At 55.6% G+C, this 24,068-nt stretch overlaps 3 protein-coding genes across 6 annotated transcripts in view; 2 read left to right on the top strand and 1 right to left on the bottom strand.

Moving 5' to 3' along the window:
• The window catches only part of CUNH16orf96 (chromosome unknown C16orf96 homolog), a 46,250-nt gene extending 43,102 nt beyond the window's left edge, over positions 1 to 3,148 (top strand). The window contains exons 15-16 of the mRNA XM_036280107.1: positions 1,720 to 1,782; positions 2,744 to 3,148. Of these exons, the coding sequence (XP_036136000.1) occupies positions 1,720 to 1,782; positions 2,744 to 2,934 (254 nt within the window). The 3' untranslated portion in view covers positions 2,935 to 3,148. The remainder of the gene's footprint in view (positions 1 to 1,719; positions 1,783 to 2,743) is intronic.
• A 6,409-nt stretch (positions 3,149 to 9,557) lies between these two features.
• UBALD1 (UBA like domain containing 1) lies at positions 9,558 to 16,795 on the bottom strand. 2 transcript variants are annotated; one of them, XM_036280087.1, is made up of 5 exons: positions 15,872 to 16,795; positions 15,081 to 15,168; positions 13,175 to 13,245; positions 12,470 to 12,532; positions 9,558 to 12,156 (listed from the first exon to the last, which is right to left on the bottom strand). In XM_036280087.1, the coding sequence occupies exons 1-5, from the start codon at positions 15,989 to 15,991 to the stop codon at positions 11,803 to 11,805; spliced, it is 696 nt and encodes a 231-aa protein (XP_036135980.1). In that variant the 5' UTR covers positions 15,992 to 16,795; the 3' UTR covers positions 9,558 to 11,802. The 2 variants fall into 2 exon arrangements, with proteins under 2 accessions (XP_036135980.1, XP_036135981.1); XM_036280088.1 differs by lacking the exons at positions 13,175 to 13,245; positions 15,081 to 15,168.
• Positions 16,796 to 22,809: 6,014 nt separating this feature from the next.
• Positions 22,810 to 24,068, top strand: part of MGRN1 (mahogunin ring finger 1) — a 51,143-nt gene continuing 49,884 nt past the window's right edge. For all 3 annotated transcript variants that reach the window (XM_036279245.1, XM_036279246.1, XM_036279243.1), the window contains exon 1: positions 22,810 to 23,029. In XM_036279245.1, coding sequence (XP_036135138.1) covers positions 22,942 to 23,029 — 88 coding nt within the window. In that variant the 5' untranslated portion in view covers positions 22,810 to 22,941. The remainder of the gene's footprint in view (positions 23,030 to 24,068) is intronic.

Here is a 24,068-nt window from a genome sequence, read left to right as displayed (position 1 = left end):
TGAACTGGTAACCTTGTGGTGTGGCTCAGTTGGTTGGGTGTTGCCCGAGTTGTTTCTTTTTTTAATCCTCACCTGAGGACATTCTTCAATATTTTGTTCAGAGTGGGAGGGGGAGAGAAAGAGAGAAACATCGATGTGAAAGGGACACATCGAATGGTTGCCACCCACATGACCCAACCAGGGCAGGGGACACACTGCAACTGAGGCACGTGCACTCAGCAGGAACCGAACCCGGGTCTCTCTGGACCACAGGCCGATGCTCCAACCACTGAGCCAAACCAGCCAGGGCCTGAGGACATTTTTTGCATTTATCTTCAGATAGAGCATGAGGGAGAGACAGAGGAAGAGAGAGAGAAATATCAATGTGAGAGAGACACATCAAGTGGTTGCCACCCACACCAACCAGGGCCGGGGACAAACTGCAACCGAGGTACGTGCACCTAGCGGGAACCGAACCCAGGTCTCTCTGGTCCGCGGGCCAAGGCTCTAACCACTGGCCAGGGCTCTTTTTTTTTTTTAAAGGGAGATCTATGTGGCACCTCCTGCTGCCACCTGGCCCTGGTCATTCCCGAGCCCTTGCTGGTGTCAGGGGTATTTTAGAAACTGCTGGGGAAACCCAGTGTAATCAAGATAAAGCTACTGCTCCCTTAGACTTATTGCTCCATGAGGGGTGGTGTACTGTAAATGAGTAAGTCAGTGAGAAAATAAGATGGAACACAGACATGGGGGAAAGAATGACCAGGGAGAGGTCCTTGTTGAGTGGGTGTCTAACAGGTTGTCTGAGAAGGGACATTTGAGGCAGAAGTTGTCAGGACACTGCTGTTCAGGCAGAAGGAGCCATGGGTGTCCCACAGAGGAAGGAGCTTGGTGCCCCTGTAACTCCTGCGGGGCACCAGCCTTGGCCCTCTCCTCTGGACCCCTGTGCCCAGTTGGCCGCCTACGGGACCTCCCCTTTCTTCCTCCTCCCTCCATCTTCGCTCTCATGGCCTCTTTTCCTGCACATTCCCACCTCTTCTCCTGCAGTGGCCTTTGGTCTGGATTCTGGATGGACAGTCGTGGTGGTTCTTGGCTGGACAGGGAGAAGGGGACACCTTGGGTTCAAAAGTGGAGGATGGAGGCAAACCCCAAAGACCGCATGTTGTGCGATCCCCGTTCTGTGAAACGTCCAGCGCTGGCGGGTCACAGCAGCACAAGGCAGAGCCACGGTGGCTCGGGGCTGGGGACGGGAGAATGGGGGGTGACTGCCTCGTGGGTGTGGGCTTTCCTCTGGGGCACTGTTCTGGAACTAGATGGAGGTGATGGTTGCATAACTATGTGAATGAACTTAATGCTATTGGATTGTTCCCTTGAAATGGTTAATTTTATGTTATGTGAATTTTACTGAAAAATACACACACACACAAGATGAAGAATGGGAAGGTGGGGGTGGGGGCAATCGGACAGTCTGCCGTAGTGGGGTGGGAAGTCTCCTCCCCGGCCTTGAGTTACTTTCCAAGAGCCTTTTTCTGATGTCAGCTTTAAGAAGCTCGAGAAGGCAGGGAGGGGAGAAGGTCCTTCCGTACACAAATGGGGAGGGTCGGGGGTGGCCTGAAAAACGTCAGTCCCATCAGAGCGAAAGGGCCTTTGCAGGAGCTGGAGGGCAGGATGGGGGCCCCAGGGAAGGGCTGAACTCTGGAAGAGCTGCCACCATTCCTGTCTCTTCCCCTCTCTCCCACTAAGCCGTGAAGTTTCCACGTCCCCCGAATCGAAACCTGTGTGAGCGCTTTGGCACCATCTACCCCCGTGAGTACCTGCCCCCCAACTCAGATTCTGGTCAGGTTCCTCAGTCCCAGGTTGGGGTTGTCCCGCCTTGTACATCTCTCATGTGCTCTGTCTGTGCCAGAGCCCGAGAAGGCCCCTGGAGTGGCCCCACCCAGGATCCAGCTCCCTGGCCAGGCCTCCAGCCATTCTGGGCTCCTTCTTCCCTTCAGCTAGGCTGCTTGGCCTGGGCACTCGGGCCGGGTGTCTTCCCAGCGTCCAGTCAGCTGCAGAGCTGGGATAAGGGAGCCTATTCATTTTCCTGGGCCTCTCTGCTGGGACCCCGTGAGCCAGGCTTGGGGAACTGAGCCCCCCTGATTCGAATTGCCTTGTATCAGGCATTTGTGGGCACTTTCCAGTGTCCAAAGCGCTCTCTCCCTTATCTCACCTGCCCTTATCCCAGCTGGGGCAGGTGGGGACTGCTAGCCCACCTGCCCTTATCCCAGCTGGGGCAGGTGGGGACTGCTAGCCCACCTGCCCTTATCCCAGCTGGGGCAGGTGGGGACTGCTAGCCCACCTGTCCTTATCCCAGCTGGGGCAGGTGGGGACTGCTAGCCCACCTGCCCTTATCCCAGCTGGGGCAGGTGGGGACTGCTAGCCCACCTGCCCTTATCCCAGCTGGGGCAGGTGGGGACTGCTAACCCACCTGCCCTTATTCCAGCTGGGGCAGGTGGGGACTGCTAGCCCATTTGAAAGGTACGGGAGCTGAAGCAAAGTGACCTTGGGCTGAGGCAGGCCAGAGGTGGGACTCCTTGGGGTGCTCTGCTCCACTTTGGTGTCCACTTCTGGTGTGCTTTATCTTGGGCCCCCCAAAGAAGTTTAGGGTGCCTGAGACTGGGTGAGCCTCGGTGAAGCACTTCCATCTTGGGGCTTCTCCTCTGCTCATTCCGGCCAGCCTCCATGCAGAATGTTCTTAGGACAAATCAGTCTCTCTTGCCTCTCCCAGCCCTGCGCCCCCATGCCAGCATCCGCTCAGCGACTTCGGGCCCCCACTCAGGGACACTGGCCCGGCCTCCCTCTCTGCCACCTCTGCCACCGCTGATGCCATCGCTGCAGGACCCCCAGCAGGCCTCAGGGTCCACCAGGCATCCAAGGCCTCAGCGCTCCGAGTCCCAAGCCAGCACGCAGCCCACCTAGAAGCCACACCTCCCGTGAGCCCTGTGCCGTGTCCCTTCCACTCCCACCACCGGCCAAGACCAACCCCTGAGCCTGGCCTGGGGAAGGCGCAGGGGCCTGAACGTAGGGGAGGGATCTCCATAAGGGACTCATTGTGACCCAGTGGCTGTTTTCACTCTGCGTAGAAATACACACAACACAGTCCTTCTTGCCCCATGTTACATGAGGAACACCGCTTTCTGGATCGAATTGTCCACTATGCCAATTTAACTCCTGACCAGTTTTCAATAAACACAGTTAAAGTGGTTTAAAAACACTTTCCTTTTTATTTTGCTAAAATGATTTCATCAGGATCAGTTCCAGTTCCAGCTTCTGCCATTGCCCATTTTCTTTGGGGGTGATTATTTCTACCAGGATCAATTTTCTCGTGGGAACCAAATGTTACTGCGTGCATTTTTTAAAAGTTGTGTTATTTCCACCAGTAGTTACTGTTATGAAGCAAATGTTTAAAGAGAGTATTTATATTTACTTCTGGCTAATCCCTGAGGAACTTGGAGCGATGCCTCTGGAATACTCCAGGACTGCGGTGTCCCCTCCAGGGCTGGGGTCCTGCGGGCTGGGAGAGGAGCCTGGTTCCCGCTGATGGCCCGCACACCTGGAGGGAAGAGAGCAGACGGGAGGCCCGAACATCCCACCCTGGCAGTGAGGGGCCCTCCCTGGGCCGCAGAGCAGAGCGCACACCTGTCGGCTGCACAGTGCGTGCCTGGCTTGATTTCTTCCCCTTGGACGGCTTCTCTGTCCCTTCCTTCTCCCTCTCCGGTTCAGTCCCTCTCCCTTCCCACACCCTAGTTTGTCCAGTTGTGTTCTCTGTCCTTTGTGTACTTCTGACACTTCTATCACATTTCACAGACTACAAAGTTTTCCTTCTGTGCAGTATCAGGGCATCATCCCCACCCCCAACACCCAGTAGAGGCCCCTGGGATGGAGTGAGTCAGGGAGTGAGGTGGGGGTGAGCTGTTCGGGGTGGAGGGGTCTGACTGGGGGCACAAGGCTCTGCTGGGGAGCTGGCACAGAGGACCCCTAGACCTGCTGGCCATTGGCATCCAGGGACACTGTGTGACTGCCTCTTCCTAATGGCCCCCCAGCCCTCCCCCTGCTCCTTACTGGGGACCACTCCCAGCCCTTCTGTTTTCTCTCTCCAAGGACTGTGTCCCAGTGTGGCCAAGCTTCCTGCCCCAGGACTGTGCCGCTTGGCCGGGCGCTGGCGCCGCAGCCCCAGCCTCCATCCCCATCCCCATCGCACAGATGACTATTTTTGGTAACTCTTCCCCATAATAAAATCTTTCATCTTTTACTTTCTGACTCTGGATGAGGGTGACTGGCCCAGTGTCCTCTGGTCCCTCCTTGGGCCACCACCCCAGGGTCAGCCTCCCGGAGCCACTGCCCAGAACCACTTTGGCTGACCCCAGCAGAGAACTACAACCAACCATCCCTCCTCCGTCATACCTCCCACCGTGGCAAGGGCCCGAGCTGCTCCAGGCCCATGTGGTGGGCAGATCAGGGGTCTGCGGGCAGGGATATTGGTGTGACTGCCCAGGGTCACACAGTGAAGCCTTAGCTCTCCAGCGCCCCCCAACCCCCGAGGCCATACTTCTTGGGGGCTGTACACAGGCATGAAGGCCTGGGCTTCTCCGAGGCAGGAAAGGGAGGTATGGTCTGGGCTCCGGCAAACAGGAAGCTGGGGGTTCCTGGGAAGCACCCTATGCCAGCCTGTCCCCTGAAGCCCCGACATGAGGCTACCACAGGCACCTAGGCATGGCACTCTGCCCCTCATATCAATCCCCACTCGGCCCTTCAAAACTGCCCTCCCGCCCTGGCCGGTTTGGTTCAGCGGTTAGAGCGCCGGCCTGCGGTCCTGAGAGATCCGGGTTCGGTTCCCGCTAAGGGCATGTACCTCGGTTGCAGTTTGTCCCCGGCCCTGGTTGGTCGTGCGGGTGGCAGCCACTCGATGTGTCCCTTTCACGTTGATGTTTCTCTCTCTCTCTTCCTCTCTCTCCCTCCCGCTCTGTCTGAACAAAAAAATGGAAAAATGTCCTTGGGTGAGGATAAAAAAACAAACAAACAAACAAACAAAAAACTGCCCTCCCAACCCTGGCCTGTTTTGCTCAGCGGTTAGAGCGTCAGCCTGTGGTTCAGAGAGACCTGGGTTTGGTTCCTGCTGAGGGCACGTACCTTGGTTGCAGTTTGTCTCCGGCCCTGGTTGGTCGTGCGGGTGGCAGCCACTCGATGTGTCTCTCTCACATCAATGTTTCTCTCTCTTCCTCCCTCTCTCCTTCTTGCTCTATCTGAAGATGAAAAAAAAAAAAAAAAAAAAGCTGCCCTCCCAGCTGAAAACTGACCCTGGTTTTCAGCAGGCAGCACCCTAGTTGGTTCCTGCCGCTGGAGTGAGGGGTGAGGCCCACGTAGGCCACTGCAATTGTTTGCATCTGACAGACCAATGCTCTGGAAGGTGGGGAACTGCAGTCCACAGCCGCCCACCAGGAGCATCTCAGGGGCAATGATCCTAGCCCCCAGGGGGTGGGGAAGCTGGCCTCTGGCCTGGTTCCAGGTGGAGCTGCAGGCAGAACCCTTGCCAAGGACAGTGGCAGAACACCCCCTCCCTGATCCCAGCCCGAGGGTGGGACCCGAAGGCCTTGGAACCTGGGAGATGCTGTGCCCGCTCCCAGGGCAGCTGCCCCAGGAGGGTGGCCCACCCCACCTCATCAGGAGAAGGCACATGGGGAGTGGACAAAACAAGGGAGGGGGTCAGAGTGGGGAATTTGGAAAGACCTAGGTCCAGCCGCCTCCTCTGCAAAGGGGACCACAGCTCCTAGCCTGGGACACAGCAGCAGGGCCAGGCTGGACAGGGAATAAGGTGACCCAACTGTCCAAGTCTGCCTGGGAATGAGGGTGGTCCCTGGAACTTACAGTTTTAAGACAGATAAATTGGTCATATGAGGAGGAAGTAATGTGGGCTGGCGGGGTATATGGGGCTGCATGAATGAGCTGGGCAGGAAGGGGAGGGCCCTGCCTTGAGATACTACTGGAATGGAGATGCAGTGTTGTGACCACCCTGTACCCCCAAACCCACTCCCACAACTCACTGATGCAAGTCAAAGGGTCACTGAACATTTTCTCCCTTCCAATGACCATGAACTCATTAACCCTAAGGTATAAATAACTGAAGACAGAAAACGTGTGTCCCAAACATTGATCTGCGTTGGGAAAAGGCACCACCAGCACCCAAAGGCAGGCTCCCAGGTGGTGGCAGCTGAGGCAGCCTTCTGTGCCAGGACTCCGAAATCAGTTCACACTGGTCTCCTTGTCAATACCATCTTGGCTGGTTTGACACCTGACTTTGTATGGACTTAGGGTCTCTAGGCAGACCCTCCAAACCGCTGCACAACCGCCGAAGGGCTCTCCTCCCTCCTCTCTCCTGCTCGGGGCTTCACCAGGACCCATAGAGAATGTCCCCACCAGTTTGCAGCTGTGACTCCCTATATGAGAAACGGCCCCGGAAAGCAGAGGACTCTGCCAACAGGCCCCCAGTACCTGGTGCTGTGCCAACAAGGCCTCAGCCACCCTGGAAGCAGGCCCTCCCTCACGCTCCCCTGGAGGACCTAGGACCCCACACCCTAAGAGTGGTGTTCTTTTAAGGCTCAGTTGAAATTCATATATTGGGAGGAGGGTGTCAATGGGGGAAAAGGGAGAAACATCTATAACAAGAATAAATAAAAATTGCAAAATAACTCCCATATATTGCCCCATTATAAGCTGTGCCTAAGCAACTAGAGACCTTTCCAAATGCAGGAATTAGGAATAGCTTTGCCTCAAAATATCTCCTTTTGGCCCAACCCAGGAAGCCTCCCCAACGCTGACACTGGGCAGTAACCAGTCAGAGCCAGTCTGTCCTCAGATGAGTCCTGCTAATAAAAGCCCCTCAGAGACCTTCAGGGCCACAGGGGCCCCACCCCCAGGTTTGGGGTCAGCCTCAGGAACAACATGGTTTTCTTCAGGGGTACAACGTGTTCTCAGAGAACCCTAGAAAGACCCTAGGGGCCCTCCAGAGCCCTGGGAGTGTCCCTGTTGTCCAGAGACTATTGCAGGGGAACAAGCCCTTCTCTTCAAAGCTGTGTGGAGGAGCCCTGCCTGCCCACAGAAAACACTTTCAAGTCACCACTCATCGGCCGAGTGCCTCTCCACCCGTCGGAGCAGGGCTCTGTGTCCAAAGCTCCTCCTGGGGAAGCAAGATCCCTTTCAGAGATTGCAGCTGATTCCAAGCCAGGAGTTGGACACACACACATCCTGGTGGCCAGTGGAGGGGGCTGGCTGGCTGGGTCCCCACTGTGATGGTCGGCTTCAGCCAGCTGTGGCCTTGAGGGAACTCGGGCATTACAAATTTCCAAGATAAGCCAGAAGTGAGGCTTTTCATGTACTCTCCTGATTCGAAAATGTTGGCAATAAAAACAAAACAGCATGCAAGCCAAACAGCACACCAGGGGACTGAATCTGCAACCCCCTAGGACAACCATGCCTCCATCTTTTACCAGCAGACCAGGGGGCTCAGCCGCTCGGGAGGCCGGTCTTCATTCGCACGTACTCCCACGTCCCCTCTTCCAAAATGAGACATGAAGAGCTCAAATTGCATGCTTTTAAGCAACTTCATGGATGCAAACGGTGTTTGTTAAGAGTGGAATTTTGTGCCCTGGCCGGTTTGGCTCAGAGGTTAGAGTGTCGGCCTGTGGTCCAGAGAGACCTGGGTTTGGTTCCCGCTAAGGGCACGTACCTCAGTTGCAGTTTGTCCCTGGCCCTGATTGGGTCGTACGGGTGGCAACCCCTTGATGTGTCCCTTTCACAACTATGTTTCTCTCTCCCACTCTATCTGAACAAAAAATGGAAAAATGTCCTCGGGTGAGGATGAAAAAAATAAAAATAAAAAAATAAAAAATAGAAAAAGAGTGGAATTTTGTAAATATAGTCATTTGGAGCTCAATTCTGGTGGTCATGTAGGAGGTGACCAAATCCCAAAGAGGCTGGACTTTGAGGTAAAAGGCTGGTTTTCGCCCTGGCCGGTTTGGCTCAGCGGTGAGAGCGTCGGCCTGTGGTCCAGAGAGACCCGGGTTCGGTTTCCGCTAAGAGCACGTACCTCGGTTGCAGTTTGTCCCCGGCCCTGGTTGGTCGTGCAGGTGGCAGCCACTCGATGTGTCCCTTTCACGTCGATGTTTCTCTCTCTCTCTCTCTCTCTTCCCCTCCCTCCCTCCCACTCTGAACAAAATATCAAAAAATGTTCTCGGGTAAGGATGAAAAAAAAAAAAAGCTGGTTTTCCCAGGAGGTGCCTGAGAGTCGTGAGATTCAGCTGAACCTGGCTGTACATACCTGTTCCACTTGAACACCAGCACCTTCGCTTTTAGCCAGTTTACACTTGAATATGCAGTAGATGGTTATTGACACCTCAGTTTTACTCCTGAGTTTCCAGGCTTGGGGAAGTTAAGGAAGGTCCCTGATTCTCCATGTCACAAAGTTTGAAGGCTTGTGGCATCTGCATAGGATCACCTCTGGCTCCCCTGGAGTTTGGCCAGCTCACTGCTGCAGCCATTCCCTTGCCTTGAGATGCTCAGACAGGGCTCCAGGCACACCTGGCAGGGGGCCTCTCTCTGCATTACTTGGAAAGTATTTGAGTCCCCAGGTCCAGCTCCAGCCTTGCCCTCTGCTTGTGCCTGCTCTGAGTCCCACCTTGCCTGGGCACTTATTAAAAATCACGCCACCGGGCCCTCCTCCAGGAACAGATGCCTCAGGTAGCCAGGGGACCCTTATGCTTCGTAGGTTTAGGGGCTGAGAAGGAAAGGCATGTGCTGGGGTCAGAAGCTCTTGGGAGCTATTTTACCTTTAATGACAGCGTTGACAGAATTAACATGCTACAATGTTCACCCTTTTAAAGAATGCAATTGGTTTTTAATTTGTTCACAAGTCAATCACCAACATACTGGGAGTGTTTTATAAAAACTACGCTGTCAGGGCCCCCCCTCCACAAGAGATGCTGACACTGTGGGCCCAGGGATCTGGGGTGCTTGTCTTTTCAGAGCCTCTAGGATTTGCTGTGCAGCCAGCCACAGGACCAGTCTTGAGCAGGGGCTCTCCATGGGGAAGGGGGGACGATTTTGCCCCCAGGGGACATTTTGCCATGTCTATAGACATTTTGGTAGTTACAACTGGGGGTGCTACTGGCCATCTTATAGGTAGGAGCTGGGGTGCTGGCCAACATCCTACAGTGCACAGGATGCCCCCATGGTAGACAGTGATCCAGCACCAATGTCCACAGTGCCCGGGTTGGCAAAACTGTATCTATAGGAACCTCAAGCTCTTCCAGCCTATATGACCCCTGGGACCTCCAGGCCCTGCACACACGGCCCCCAGAAACAGAAATGACACTCACCACCCTAGCCAATCTGGCTCAGCAGTTGGAGCATCAGACCACAGACCAAAGAGTCGTGGGTTCGATTCTGGTCAAGGGCACGTACCTTGGTTGCAGTTCGGTCCTGACCCTGGTTGGGGTTATGCGGGAGGCAACCACTCAATGTGCCTCTCTCACATCGATGTTTCTCTCTTTCTCTCTCCTTCCCCTTCCCACTCTATCTGAAAATAAATGGAAAAGTGTCCTCGGGTGAGGATTCAAAAAAAAAAGAAATGGGCCTCACCTCCAACAGACAAGCACTTACCAGGAACATTTCTCAAACTGGAGCCTGAGGTTCCATCTCTAACAAGCCCCAGGTGATGCTGCTGGTCTGAGGACCCACTTGAGCAGTAAGGGTGTACACATACAGACCACACAGAGCCTGCCTGGGGGCGGGGCAGTCAAGCTCCCTTTGTCTCCAGAACAGCAAATTCTAGACAGTGCACTGTCTCCCGTGGTTCCAAAGCATACAGCCACCCCAGTAATCAGCTCACTGGGAGAGCCCAGGCATGCTCACCCCACACAGCTGATAACCCAAAAATGCTTGCCTCTGCAAAGCACTTTCCTACCACTTGAAGAGGGGGTGTGCCAGTTTCCTGAGAATTGTCTTCTATCCAAAAAAATGGAGAAGCTGCTCCCTAGGCAGAGCCGTGTCCTCTCTGGACTCCAAGAGGCTGTTGGAAAGTGGGTTTCAAGGTGAGGACACACTTCTGGGATGTAAGCAACAGCTCAAGTGGGGGCCCACAGGTCGGTCTTCAGTGACAACCAGAGAGTAAACAGCCATCCTAGGTGGGCTTCATCAAGAGCCTGTCCAGGTTCCAGCAGGGCGGAGACAAAGCTGGGCAGTGGCATCCTTGTCGGAAAGCACAGCCTGGGAGCAAGAGCACTGTTGGTGGTGATTGCCGAGACGTGTCAGGCAGGCCTTCCGAAACAAGCAGCTCTCCAACCTAGGCGCAATCCACACAGGGCTGAGGTGCTGAGGCAGGGCTGGGCACCGGGCAGGTTCGCCCCGATTAGGGAGTGAGGTATGTTGGTGAGGAACTGTAGGAGGCCCCAGGGACCCTCTCCCCTGTGGGGCATCTGGCTTTTTCCTTGGGGCTACAGCAGGTATTTGCCCTAGCCCAGTTCGGAAGCAGCCCATCCCCTTAGTGACCAATGGATTGAGCACTGGTTGGACTCTGCCTCAGCCTGGTCCTGTCCATCAATAGCCCCCAAAGGCTCTGCATTCAAGCCTGCTACAGGCACTGTGGCCTGTGCCTCCCCAGGGGAGGGCCCTGCCCCACCCAGCACATTCGCTGGAGGTTGGGCTTGGGGGTCCAGCCCTCAGCCAGCCACTGGGGGCCCTGAGACAGGAAGAAAGGTCCTTATGTGAAACTCAGGCAGACCGGAAGGCAGTTGTTAGCCATGGAGGTCGGGGTCCCTCTAGCCAGCAAGGGGGTAGGGTGGGCCGACAGAGGCTGGGATTCTGGGAATACAGGCCCAGAAACTAATTTTATGGGAAAAGCCTTGGGTAGGCAGGAAGATTCCAGAGCATGTTGTGGTTGAAAAGACAGCAACACACAGGAGCAGTGTGAGGCCAGGCGGGGCTGAGGGTAGCCCTCTGTTCTGGGCTCAGTCTGTGCCCTCCCTCCCCACAGAGCCAGCTGGCAGCAAAGCTTAGGATAAGAGGCAAGACCACAGAGCCTGGTGGTGGTTTGGAACTCTTTCTTCTCCTTTCTTAAAAGGGGGAAAGGAAATGGGTATGGGGTACCCCCGGGCTCTGGGCAAGGCATGCAGGCAGTCCCAGCAGGCAGGCGCTGGGGGATGGGTGGGAAGAGTCCTGGAGTTTCCCACAATTCTTTTCTCTGCAGGGAACAGCAAGGCTGGCTGCTGAGGGGGTGGGGAGAGGAGAGGGCCCTGGGGAAGGGGGTGGCGGGCAAGGGGCTCACTCTAACATGCAAAGTCCAGCTGCCCCATAAACTAGGTTGCTTCTTGAAGAGTGACGTACGTATAAATACACAGACACTGCCACACGCACACATGCGGAGAAGGCTCTGCATTCCCGAGGGTGGGGATCTAGGCCTGCTGGCCTCAAGGAGCTCCCAGGCAGGAGCCAGGCAAGTCTCCGCAGCCTCTGGAGGTGGGGTGAGTCTTCTAGGGAAGGCTGCTTGGTCTCTGAAGTTCTGTCCACCAGCACCCAGATGACTCTGAACCAAATCCATGCAAGCTGGGTGCCGTGTGCCTGCACTTCTGTATACTTGTGGGCAGCCTGTGTGCTGCTGGCACAGGGGTCCAGTCTCTCCCCTCCAGGGCTTTGGGGAATGGGGGTGCAGACAGAAGAGGGTAGAGGGGGCCAGCAGAGATGTCTTCTCCCCCGCCCCACGGGGTCCTGGCCTCCGGGAGGGGGGAGGGGCCTCTCTTATCTCTCGGCCTCCATGGCAGGGTGGGCCCTTGGTTCTGAGGTGGCCTGTTGGGGGGCCAGGGGTGGCCAGTCTGATGCCGGGGAAGGGGGTGCCGGAGTCCACAGGGGTGGCTGCTGTGGCTGGTGGTACTGTGGCCCCCCTGGGGGTGAAGCCACCATTGGCCAGTTGGGTGCTGCAAAGCTGCCGGTGGCCGCGTGGGGCAAGTGCGGCGGGGGCGACGTGGCTGTGGCAGCCATTGGGCTGCCACTGCTGCCACCATGGAAGCTCTCAGAAGCCTTGAGACGGGAGAACATGGTGAGGGCATCAGGGAAGTTGGGGGGCGTTGCAGGGGTGTTGGCGGGAGTGCACATCTGTGGGGAGAGCAGAGAGGGAGGGGTAAGCACTCTTCTTGGGAGGCCCCCAATCTACCACTGGCTCCTAGTTGGAGACACACGCCCAGCCTCTGTTGGGAGGCTTTGTGTCCCTCCCTTGGATGCTCCTGTCCCTCCCACCAACTAGGGGCTCACAGAAAAAAGGTGGGGTGCTGAGATGAGTTGGCCTGCTACACCTGCTGGTGGCTCTCAAAAGGTCCCGTACCAGAGGCCCCTCCACAGCCAAGAGCCACTGCAGCTTGAACTGGGAGACCCCCGCAAAGCTGCCCCTGAGGCCACAGGGGACACTTACCATCTGGTGGTGGTGGTGACTGTAGGGGATGTTGGTCTCCTGGAAAAAAGCGCTGAGGGCTGTCTGTGGGAAGAAAAGTCCAAGCTTACCCTTAGCACATTGCCTGACCCCGCTGCTGCCCTCCTTCCCAGGCTTTCTGGGACTTGGTACAGCCTTGAGCCTGGCTACCGAGTGGGAGAGGTGAGTTGAGGCAGCATGCCTGTCACCATGTGACTTTTATACCTCCTCCCAAGGAGGCGTCTCAGACCCCCTGACAGGTATGGTGGGTGGTGAAGACCTTCACGACACTGTCTGCCACCTGCTTACCAAGTGCCTCCAGTTTGCACATACCTGGTGTCAGCACTGTGACCTGGGAGGGCAGGCAGCACCCTCGCCTGTCTCACAGGGAAAGGCCTCCCAGAGACCTCAGCCCAATATCACCAACTCCATGGGGGGTTAAGCCCCCAGCTCCGCTCAGCCTGTTTCCTCATCTCTGAGCTGGGGATGGCAAAGGCTTCTACATGTCAACTATGTGACCCACCTGTCCCTCTCCTTGGCTGACCAAGGGACTCTGCCCCTTGTTTCTCCATCTGCATCACAGAGACTGAACTAGGTGGCTTTCAGATTCCCCTCCCTTGCAGCAGTGATCTCCTAAGATCCATGTTCTAGCTGGGAGAGCCAGAATTAAGTAGCACGGTCTGGGTTTGCACTCCCTGCCCCGCTCACCTGAGTCTCCAGCAGAATGTTCTCAAGGTGACAGAGCAGGAGGATGGCAGAGGTGGGGTTTACACCCAAGACTGTGAGGAAAGGGGTATGAGAGCTGGCCTGGGTCAGACCAGCTCATCTGGAGGCTCTGGGGGACTGGAGTGAGGGAACTCCAGTGTGGCCTCTGGAAGCCCCCGGGAGGCGCTGGCATTTGGTGTGTCCTGGCTCAGTCCCTGCAGGAGGGTGTCGAAGAAAATAAGGAAACCAGCTGCTCTTGCGAAAGTGCTGGGTGAGGGAACCCGTCAAGTGTGTGAAGGGTCCACCAGGCCCTGCCAAGTCCCAGGTCCAGCTCTAAGCAGCCCCTGCCACTCTGCCGACCACCACCATCCCCTCAGACTGGCCCCCACAGCCCTGTGCTGCACATCCCCTCCCCTGCCCCACCCAACCTGGCTCCCAGGGCTTCCCTAGGGATTTTGTAATTTTCTTAAAGTAAAATCAAATTAATTATTCTGGGCATTTCCTGCTGAAACACCCCACCCGTGTCCCCAAACAGGGGTGTAGGAGCTAGGGGAAGGAGTGGAGCTGGGGGGGGCACTGATCTCTAACCACCTCCTCCTCGTGACCCCCAGCCCCACCCCTGGAGCCCCAGGGACACACCCTAACCATTCTTCTCCCAACAGTAGCTCCAAAGGCCACTAAGTGTGAGGATTCCAGGGAGAAACATCTGTCCTACCCTTTAAGCAGACAAATATTCCCCCTGCCACCTCTTGTCCCTATTAACACCTGAATCATAGAAAATATGACCCAAAAAGATAGCCTCCAGCTGGCTGGGTCAGACCCTCAGCCAGTAGGCTGCCAGCTGGGGCGTGGTAGGCAGAAGGAGTTAAGCCATAAGGAATGTCTCACTCATTCCCATACTAAGACCTAAGGTTTGGGGGCTCATGACCCATTTCCATATCCCCATTTTATAGCTGGTGAAACAGACTCACAGGTCCCAGGCCACAGGGGTCCTACCTGCAAGCTGCTCTTGCCCCTGCTTGGATCAGAGTCTTTCCCCAGACATTTTAATCCTCAAAACTACATTTTCAATTCCTGTGAACTACCAACACCAACCTGTACTGCCTGAGTGACCACCAAGCTATTGCCAGTCTCTGTGGGCTGGGCTGAGAGTGCCTGCCCACTGGACACCTGCCTGCCCAGACCCAGGCAGGAAGAGAGCAATGTATGCAGATGTGGGACTCAAGCAAACTGCCATGAATGTGGTTTTGCAAGTTTTGCCACATCCAGCCCCAGAGACAAATGGGCTGATCAGGGAGCTTCCTGCAGGGTGGGGCTGCCAGTCCTGGGTGGGGAGGTAGGAGGGCATTTGCTCCTTAGAGGTCACCTTGCACCCCCAAGGTACAAAGGAAAAACCTGAGGCCAGAGAGGAAGACAGCTACCCAGAGAGAGAGCATCTCCTGGTATGAGGGCCACACAAAGTCATCAGATCTCTGGTAGGAAGGAGGTGAGCAAAGATTCTTTGGATGGATAGGCCACTGTCTCTCAAGGCTGTCCCAACCTTCGGGTGGGAATTCTGATCCCCTCCAACCCCCAGGAAGCTCCCCTGGCTCCTGGTCCCTCCTGCAAGCCCAAACACCTTCCCTGAGCTGGCTCCCCATAGGAAACTAGGCCCTTGGGCCCCTGCTGGGCACAGATACAACTGGCTGGAGCTGGGCCCTTACACCTGTGAGAAATGGAGCTCAAGGAGCTCTGGCCTCATCCCTAGAGACCACCTTGGATTATTTCTGGGGCGGCAGAGTTCGGGAAGGCAGCACAAGCCTGAGCATTAGTGGTCTATGGGTCATGGAGGCCTGGGGGATGAGGGCCATACTGGAGGAGCCCCATTTCCGGCCCAGCTGGCTGAATGCTACTGAACCGCACACCTCACCTGTTCTGTGCAGGTAGAATCCCCTGCCAGCACAGAGGAGGGCACGAACACAGCACTGTACACTCGGGTGTACACGCATGGGCACTACCTGTAACACGGCGACGTGTAAGTGCACGGAGCACACACCCCGCACCCGCGCCTCAGGTGGATTGCGTGTTTACACATGCCAACATACCCACACGCAGCGCGGTGCGTGCGTAAATACAAATGCACATGTACGTTGGCACACGCGCCTCTGGGCTGTCCACCAAACACGCAGACCCACACATGCGGGGCGACTACACCCATGGGCCCCCGGAGCTCTCCAGTCCCAACCCTGTGGCTCTGGGAGGGGGGATGGAAAGGGGACAGCGTGTGTCCAGCTCGGCCCAGGCCTGGGGCGTCCTCCTTCCGGCCACCCGCCCCACTGTCTGTCCGGGCCCCGGCGCCGCCCCGCCCTGGCCTTAGCCGGAACAAAAGTGGGGGCCCCCGCATCCCCAATGTCCAAGGACTTGGGGTCCGAGATCCAGGGCCCCGGCGGGGGCGGGCCACCCCTCCCGCTCAACCTGCGCGGGCGGCGTTTCCGGGGGCCGCTTAGACGCGGCCCGCCGCTGAGCCCGACCCGAACGCCGCGTGTGCGCGCCCAGGCCCGGGCCAGAGCGCGCGACCGGCGGACACCGGGCCCAGCAAGCGCCCCCCACCCCTGTCCGGCTCCGGTGGAGCGCGCACCCGCCCGTGTCCACACAGCACACGCTCCACGGGATAGGCCCCCAACCCCGGTCCCTGGATCCCTGGCCAAGCCGGCAGCGCACCTCGAACTGCCAGTGGGCCGCCTGCAGCAGCTGCTTCGCCTGGTCGGCCGCACAGCCTGCCGTCAGCACGAACTGGTTGATCATGATCTGGTGCTTAAGCTCATCCATGTTCACGGACATGGCGCCACCGCAGCCGCGCTGCCCGCTCCGGCCTCCCGCCGCCGCGCGCTCCTCCGCTTCACGCGTCCACCATTAGCGAGCCGGCTCCGGCTAATACAAATATTTACTGTGCGGCTCTGACTCACCGAGCCTCGCCTCGCTCCGGGGCTGCGGAGGGCATGCTGGGAGATGTAGTCCGCACCGCGCCCGCCTGCGCTCCATCGGGGGCTGCGGAACGAGCTTTCCCCGGCCAGGTACCTACTGTGTACAGAGGCGGGCTGTGATGAAAGCTGGGCACCCGCGCCCCTGCTCTGGCACTACCGGGAGTCGGCAGGCGGAGGCCATAGGAGTCTTTGTCAAGACCCTGGCGAGCACGGCTGTGGTTGGCATTCCTCTGTGTTGAGTGGGCGCACCCTTGGGGAGAGGGGCCCTAGCATTATGGCACAAATCGGCAGCATTAGGCTGCAAGGCCCCAAAGTCTGGCACACAGCAGGCGCCTATATTCGTTCAGTGAATAATTGAATCTACCCTCTAGGGCTCTGCTCAAAATCACCGCCTCCAGGAAGACCTCCGAGTCTTCCCCAACTCCCTGAGCGCAGCGCGCGATTTCGAAAAGCGGGCCCCCCCTGGCCTGGCGCTCGGTCAGATACACAGTAAGCCCGAGGAACTTCTGCGGTTAGGTAGGGATGGCGCCAGGAATGTGCAAGCGAGGCCAGCAGTCTTTGTTGCCTCGGGTTCCTTCCCTGCGGCGCTCCCACTTTACCACGCAAAATCTGGTGCGCTTTGCCGGAAATCTCGCCTTTCACGAGCAGGCGCCAGGACCGCGCGGAGCCAGCCCCGGAAAGGCGCCGAACTCCTATTCCCAGAATGCCCCAGTTTATTTGCATCTTTCGATCCCGAGTGACGTCAAGTGAGTGAGGCTGCGTCTTGGCCAATGGGAGACCGCGGGGTGTTAAGACCTGGCCATATAAGGTCAACAAAGCTGGCTGCCCAATGAGGCGGCATGTGGGGCGGGCGCTGGGTCGGGGCGGACGGGGGTGTGTATCACGTGGCGGGCGGAGGCGGGACTGGAGAGCGCTGGGGTGGGGCATTGAGAGCTGTGTTTACAACCCGGCACACGCCGCTTCCGGTTGACCTCGGGGGTCTGGGGTCCCGGCTCCTGGATCCCGGGTCTCCCGTACGGGATTGGGAAGGCAGGGTGTGGCCGGCTCGAAACTGGGACCGGCAAGGGGAGTCGAGAAGAAGCCGCGGGAGGAGGAATGGCTCGGTTATCTCTGCTCTGAATGACCTTGCCTGGATTTCTCACACTTCCTGGGCCCCAGTTTCTTTTGTTGAGCAACTACTTATTGGGCCCTTACTCTGTACTAGACTCTGACGTGGCCCGGGTATAGCCGAGAGAGCTAACCCAAGAGGTTTAGGCTTGTGGCAGGGCTGGGGTGGGAAATGTGTCAAAAATCCCAAGGACAGATGAATTCAAAGTGTGAAAAGTGCCCTCGGAAAGCAAGACACAGCCTTTGGGGGTGGTGGGTTAAAAGCCATTGAGGGGGCCCGGGCCGGTTTGGCTCAGCGGTTGGAGTGTCGGCCTGCGTACCAGAGAGACTCAGGTTCGGTGCTAGGGGCACTACCAAAAAACAAATTTTTAAAAAGCCATTGAGAGGTTTTAATAGATCTGATCCGTTGTCCACATTAGATTCACTGGCTGTGGCAGTGTGGGGACCAGATGGTGGCAGAGGGATCCAGTCAGTTGAGGCATGTTCTGGGTGTGTCTAGTTCCAGGGGAGCCCACCAATGCCCCAGGGCCTTGCCTGCTGAATTGGATTGAAGGGGGAGGGGACTGCCCCACACTGGGTGGGGTGGAATAGGGACCTGCAGTGCTCTCTGGGGAGCTTTTCCTGGGTCCCTCAACCCTTCCAGGGGTTCTGACTTTGGCAAGTGGGAGGAGGATGGGGGCATGTTGACAGGGCCCGAAAGATCCCAGAGTTGTGAAGGGTGGGGGAAGCTAGGGCACTGATGTAGGTCCAGGAGGGAATGGAGCCCTGCTAGAGTGGGGAGCTTGGCCCATTGGCAGAAAGAGAACTCAGAGTCCCCTTCCAATGGGGGCTTCAGCCCTGCCTGAAGTCAGCTGTCCACTTGGGAAATAAGGTTTGGGCCTCTTTTCTTCCTTGTGAGGATCATTCAGTCTCCACCATTTTTTTGCAAACCCTGCCGGTGCCAGGAGATTTCTGCTTTTATTAAGAATTGGCCCCTTGCCCTGGCCGGTTTGGCTCAGCGGTTAGAGCGTCGGCCTGCAGTCCTGAGAGACCCGGGTTCGGTTCCCGCTAAGGGCGCGTACCTCGGTTGCAGTTTGTCCCCGGCCCTGGTCGGTTGTGCGGGTGGCAGCCACTTGATGTGTTCCTTTCACATCGATGTTTCTCTCTCTCTCTCTGTTCCTCTCTCTCCCTCCCACTTTACCTGAACAAAAAATAGAAAAATGTCCTCGGGTGAGGATAAAAAAAAAAAAAAAAAAAGAATCGGCCCCTTGCCCTGGCCAGTTTGGCTCAGCAGTTAGAGCGTTGGCCTGTGGACCAGAGTCTTGGTTCGGTTCTCGCTAAGGGCACATACTGGGGTTGCAGTTTGTCCCTGGCCCCAGTTGGGGTCGTGTGGGTGGCAACCAGTCAGTGTGTCTCTCTCGTGTCTGTATTTCTCTCTCTTCCCCCCAGCTCTATCTGAAGCTAAATACAAAAATGTCCTCAGGTGAGGATAAAAAAGAAAGAAAAGAATGGCCTCTCACCTTTACAAAGCACAATTTAATGTGGGCAAAGTGCTCAGCACAGGGCAGGCAGCAACAGGGCATGGTGGAAGGTGAGCAGGTTCTAAAGCCAAACAGACCTGGCTACCAGTCTTGACTCTGCCACCTAATGACTTCGATGTTGGGCAAGTTACTCTAGCTCTGAGCTTCAGTTTCCTCACTTGTAGAACTGCAGGTGAGAGCCAGGCACTCTCCCAGGACTGCTGTGGAGGATTACTGGCAGTCAGGTGCTCAAGATGGGCCTCACATTCAGTGAACCATTTCTAGCACTAACGCTTTGCCTCTAACTAGTGAGCCTAAGCCCTATTTTATAGATAAGGAAAGTGAGACAGTTCTCTTTACACTTTTGCCAGTGTTCAGAGCCAGGAGAGGGAGAGGAGCAGGTACCCAGTGGGTCAGCAGGGTATGTTTCTGACAAAGGAGGGTGAGACTGGAAGGGCCTACTGGGGGCTTGCTGAGGGAGGCAGGAACTACCTTCCCCCATTCTCAGCCAGGCACCACTCAGGTACCTGCACAGACTTGTCCAGCCCAGATTGGGGTGAGGCTGGTAAGAGCAAAGGTCGCCTCTCTGTCCCCCAAAGCTTCCCAGCTGGCTTGTTTTTCCAGGAGCAGCAGGGAAGTGAAAAACCTTGTTTTCAGCCAGGATTAGCCTACCTAGAAAGTGGACTTTGGATTTCTTAGCAGGCTCAGAGGGCTTGCAAGCTGTGGTCAATAGATGGGGGAGGAAAAGTAAAAGGTATCTCAGGCAGTGCACTCATCTTTTCTGAGGTCCAAGGAGGTGAGGACCTTGCCGAAGATGGCATAGCCAGTTCACAGAGGCTCAGGGTCCTGCCCTTCTCAGCACCCCTGGCCTCCTCCATACCTTCATTCTTTCAATTACTCCAGATGTATTTATTAGGCATACACTGGGTGCCTGGCTCTGGGAGCACAAGAATGAATAGGTGAGGATCCTGCCCTCTCAAGAAGCTTGACAAGAAGTGTAGACTTGAGGGTCTCACCCCGGGAAGCCATTAACTGTGCTTCAGGTCTTTTTATGTTTCAGATGACCCAATGCTGGCTGACAGGTGGGCCTTGAGGTCTGGCTACTGCCTCACTCCTGATCACTGTTCCCATACTCTTAAGTCTAGCCAAACTGGCCTTTGAGCTTCTGGATCATAATTAGCTCTGTGCTGCCTCAGAGTCTTTGTACATGCTGTTCCTTCTGCCTGAAACCTGGCTTACCCACTCAGAGCTTGCCTGGTTGGCTCTTATATTTTGAGTCCTGGCTTAAATGTCACCTCCTCAGAGATGCCTTTCCTGACTCCCCTATCAATAGTAGGTCTCTCCTATTATTTCATTGCATTTCAATCCCTTCCCCCACAGTACCCACCACATCTTGTACTCACCATACTTTTTAACTTTTTAATAAAGTTTTTTTTTTCTTTTTCTTTTTTTGGTACGTGCCCCTAGCAGGAACCGAACCCAGAACTCTCTGGTCCGCAGGCCGGCACTCCAACCGCTGATCCAAACCAGCCAGGGCTTTTTAAAATAAAGTTTTAAAAATTAATTTTAGAGAGAGAAACATCAATTTGTTGTTTTACTTATTTATGCATTCACTGGTTGATTCTTGTATGTGCCCTGACCTGAGATCAAACCCGAAACTTTGGCAAATTGGAAGGACACTCTAACCAACTGAACTACCCAGCCAGGACCTTTAATATTTTTAGTGTTTGTTTCCTAACTATCCTGCAGACTCCATATCAGGTGGTTTCTCCATTTGATACCTATTGCCTGGCTCTTTGCTTGTCACACAGTAGCTTCATGATAAATATTTGTTGAATAAATAAATGAATCAGTCAAGATGTTGATAGTGGAACTAGTACCAAATCAGAAAGGGCCTGTCTCCCAGTGGGGCATGGAGGAGCACAGAAGAATACACCACAAGTCCAAACCTCTGTTAAGAGGGATGTTTAATTAATCAAACATCCAGCCCATGGAAATGACTCCCTGGCCCAGGATCCATAGGGAGGACATACTCTTAGGGTTATTTTTTTAAGTGGGAACATCAGGTCTTCAGTATTCTCCCTTCTTCCCCCCAAAGAGGGAGACTGATAAAATGAATGCAGTATTGGTATATCTATGTCTGTATATATACATAAGTTATGTGATTGAACAGAAAGACATTTAAGATAAGGGAAGAAAGATCACATGGGGTGGGGCCCATGTAGGGGCAAGAGATGAAATCTGGCACATTGGAGCATTCCTGTCTGAGATGGCAGGGAAGTGTGGTGGTAAAAGGAGTGGGTTGGTTAAAATTCCAGCTTTACCACTTACATATTATGTGACCTGAGTGGGGTACTTCACCTCTCCCAGCCTCACTTTTCTCTTCTGTAAATAGGTAATGAAAATAGAACTGACAGAGAATTAAAGAAGAATATGTGCAAATCCCTCAACATAATGCCTAGAACATAGTAGGTGCTCAGTAAAAAGGGATCTTGGTTGTGGACTAGCAAGATTTGATCAGGCTCTCTGAAGACACAGCTTCTCCCTCACAATTATTCAAATCTTTCACTTCCTTTATTAGTTTTGCCTTCCTGGTCCCCTGACAATAGAAGGTTGTATTCTGGATTCTGGCCTCTAGAAAGGTACAGGACTCGTTTTAATGTGGACTGCGATGAATTTACCATTTGAGACTTACCCAGCTGCTGCCCTCCTTAGTTGCTTTCTTTTTTTTTTTTTTTAAATCCTCACCCAAGGACACCTTTCCATATTTTGGTCAGATAGAGTAGGAGGGAGGGAGGGAGAGAGAGAAACATCAACGTGAAAGGGACACATCGAGTGGCTGACACCCGCACGACCCAACCAGAGCCGGGGACAAACTGCAACCGAGGTACGTGCCCTTAACGGGAACCGAACCTGGGTCTCTCTGGACCACAGGTGGAAACTCTTAACCACTGAGCCAAACCAGCCAGGGACTTAGTTGCTTTCTTGATACAGCAGGCTTTACTTGGGAAGTCACTTACTTCTAGGAACCCCGGTTTCCCAACTGAAAAGTAGGTAAAAACAGAGCCCCATGTTTATTGCTGAGTTTTGTGTAAGTCAAAAGCCAGGAAAGTTCATTGCAACCTTCAAGGCTTTAATCCTGATCTTATATGCAGAGCTCCCTTCTTTGTGACAGTTTCCCCATCTGTGAAGTGGGGAGAGGTCTACTGCCTCTTCAGGGGGCTTTAAAATTATGTCTTAAGCCCTGGCTGGTTTGGCTCAGCGGTTACAGCCTCAGCCTGCGGTCCAGAGAGACCTGGATTTGGTTCCCGCGAAGGGCGCGTACCTCGGTTGCATTTTGTCCCCGGCCCTGGTTATTCGTGCAGGTGGCGGCCACTCGATGTTTCTCTCTCTATCTCTTCCTCTCTCTCCCTACCACTCTATCTGAACAAAAAATGGAAAAATGTCTTCGGGCGAGGATAAAAAAATAAAAAATAAAATAAAATTATGTCTTAAAAGTAATTGTTCTGAACCCAGAGCCGGAGAAATGCCTTGCATTCTAGAAAGGGCTAAGGCAAGCCCTTCGCTCCCTCTTTGAGCACCTCTGCAGGTAAGCTTGGGTTCCACCCCAGCTTTTATCGGGTGGCAGGTAAATGTGTGCCCTCTGCTGGCCGAGGCAGGAGATAAACCCTGGGAAGTGGGGAAAACCATGGTGGCTCAAGGAGCTATTTCAGAGAGGGGTAAATGGAAGGGGATAAATAGAGGGGTCTATATGTGAACAGATTATTAGGAGGCTAAAGAGTTACAGTGTTAATGCTGTGTTTGGAATGCAGAGGGAGGGACACTGTGCAGTGCGGTTGATGGTTCTGCCTCTCTGGATTCTGGTCCATTTGGTTTGTCCCGGAGCGTTTGTCAACAACTTCAGAGGGGCCGCGCGAGGAGCGTCCTGGGAAGTGTAGTTGATGGCCGTGCCTTCCGCTCCGCAGCCGGGGGGCCGCGGAGGCCGGGCGACTCCATTTCCCGGGGTGCCTCGGGGGCGGGGGGAGGGCCGCCGTGGCGTCCGGCCCCCGGCCGAGTCGGGGGTGGGGGCTCCGAGGCCCAGGCTTCCGTGGCCGTGGGCAAGTCTGCGCGGCCTGGTCCGGGCCATGTCTGCGTGAAGACGCCGCCGCCGCCGCCCCCGTCCCAGCCCGGTCCCCGCCGGCCCGGCCCGGCGCCGCGCACCATGGGCTCCATCCTGAGCCGACGCATCGCGGGCGTGGAGGACATCGACATTCAGGCGAACTCGGCCTATCGCTACCCCCCGAAGTCCGGTGAGTGGCCGGCCGCGGCGGGCTTGGCAGCAGGCGGGGTCCTCCGCGCAGGGCTGGGGTGGGGGCTCTGCTGGGTCCCCGGCCCTTCCTGCCGCCTCCTTGCCCGGGGCTCCGCGCGCTCTCGACCCGAACCCCGGGGCGTGTGTGGGGCCCTGGGCTGACCGCCTGGTCCAGGATGGGTGACCTTGGGTCAGTCACTTCGCCCGCGTGCCTCAGCGCCCCGTCTGCACCCTGGGAAGACCCTCGGGAAGCGCCTAGGGCAGGAGGGCTGGGGTGAGGTTTCGGGCGCGACGCTGTCCAGGGGTTAACACGGTGCCCGGCACTTCGCTTGTGCTTACACAAGTGGTCATTGTCATAAAGATTGACATCACATCACTGCCGGTTTGGGCTTTCTTTGGTGGCTTGGTGTGGACCCAACCAGTGGTTCAGGACACTTTCCATCCGATATGGACAGAGGTTCAGCTCTCCTGTGACCTCCTGGCGCCTTTGTGTGGTGGGAAGAGTGAGGCTGGGCCCAAGGAGATGATTATAATCCAGGGGGAAGAGGCTGGGAGTCTTGCAGGAGAACAGGAGAATGGTTGAGGTGGTGGCTATGGGTTCTCTGGTCTCCTTTTTCTGTGAGGAGAGACCAAAGCCACCAGGGAGGGTGTGACTTTCCCAGAATCTCAGAGCTAGACAGAGGCACATCTGGGACTAGGAAGCCAACTCCCAGACGAGTTGTTCCCACTTTGTTCTGCTACCTCTAACAATGAGTGTGGCCTGACCCAGAACTTGACTTCCAGTTCCTCACTGTCCATCTCATCTGGTTATTTGTCATGGAAAGGAGAGAAGAAAGAGGATAGGGAGTTTGAACCTCATGCAGATTTTCATATTGGGTCCTCTAATCCTGGCTTCTGCAGCATCTGATCCGATATGATCTTCTAGGCCTCACAGTTGGCTTGTGGGCATTCACCAGGCTGGGTTTTCTTTGAATGTGGTTCAGGACTCCCAGCTTCCATCAGAGGTGAAGCTTCCCAGGACCTGCCTCAGACCTGCTGGG

This window comes from Molossus molossus, unplaced genomic scaffold, assembly GCF_014108415.1.
Source record: "Molossus molossus isolate mMolMol1 unplaced genomic scaffold, mMolMol1.p scaffold_m16_p_3, whole genome shotgun sequence".
NCBI lineage: Eukaryota > Metazoa > Chordata > Mammalia > Chiroptera > Molossidae > Molossus > Molossus molossus.
Note: the sequence above shows the minus strand (reverse complement) of the source record. Positions and strands in the feature narration are given on the sequence as shown.

Excerpts from the sequence above, each read along its gene's own strand:
- UBALD1 (XM_036280087.1), bottom strand. The coding sequence starts at position 15,991 with ATGTCCGTGAACATGGATGAGCTTAAGCACCAGATCATGATCAACCAG. Across the intron at positions 12,533-13,174 it reads ACATTCTGCTGGAGACTCAG|ACAGCCCTCAGCGCTTTTTT; the intron begins GTGAGCGGGGCA and ends TTCTTCCCACAG. Across the intron at positions 12,157-12,469 it reads GTCACCACCACCACCAGATG|ATGTGCACTCCCGCCAACAC; the intron begins GTAAGTGTCCCC and ends CTCTCCCCACAG.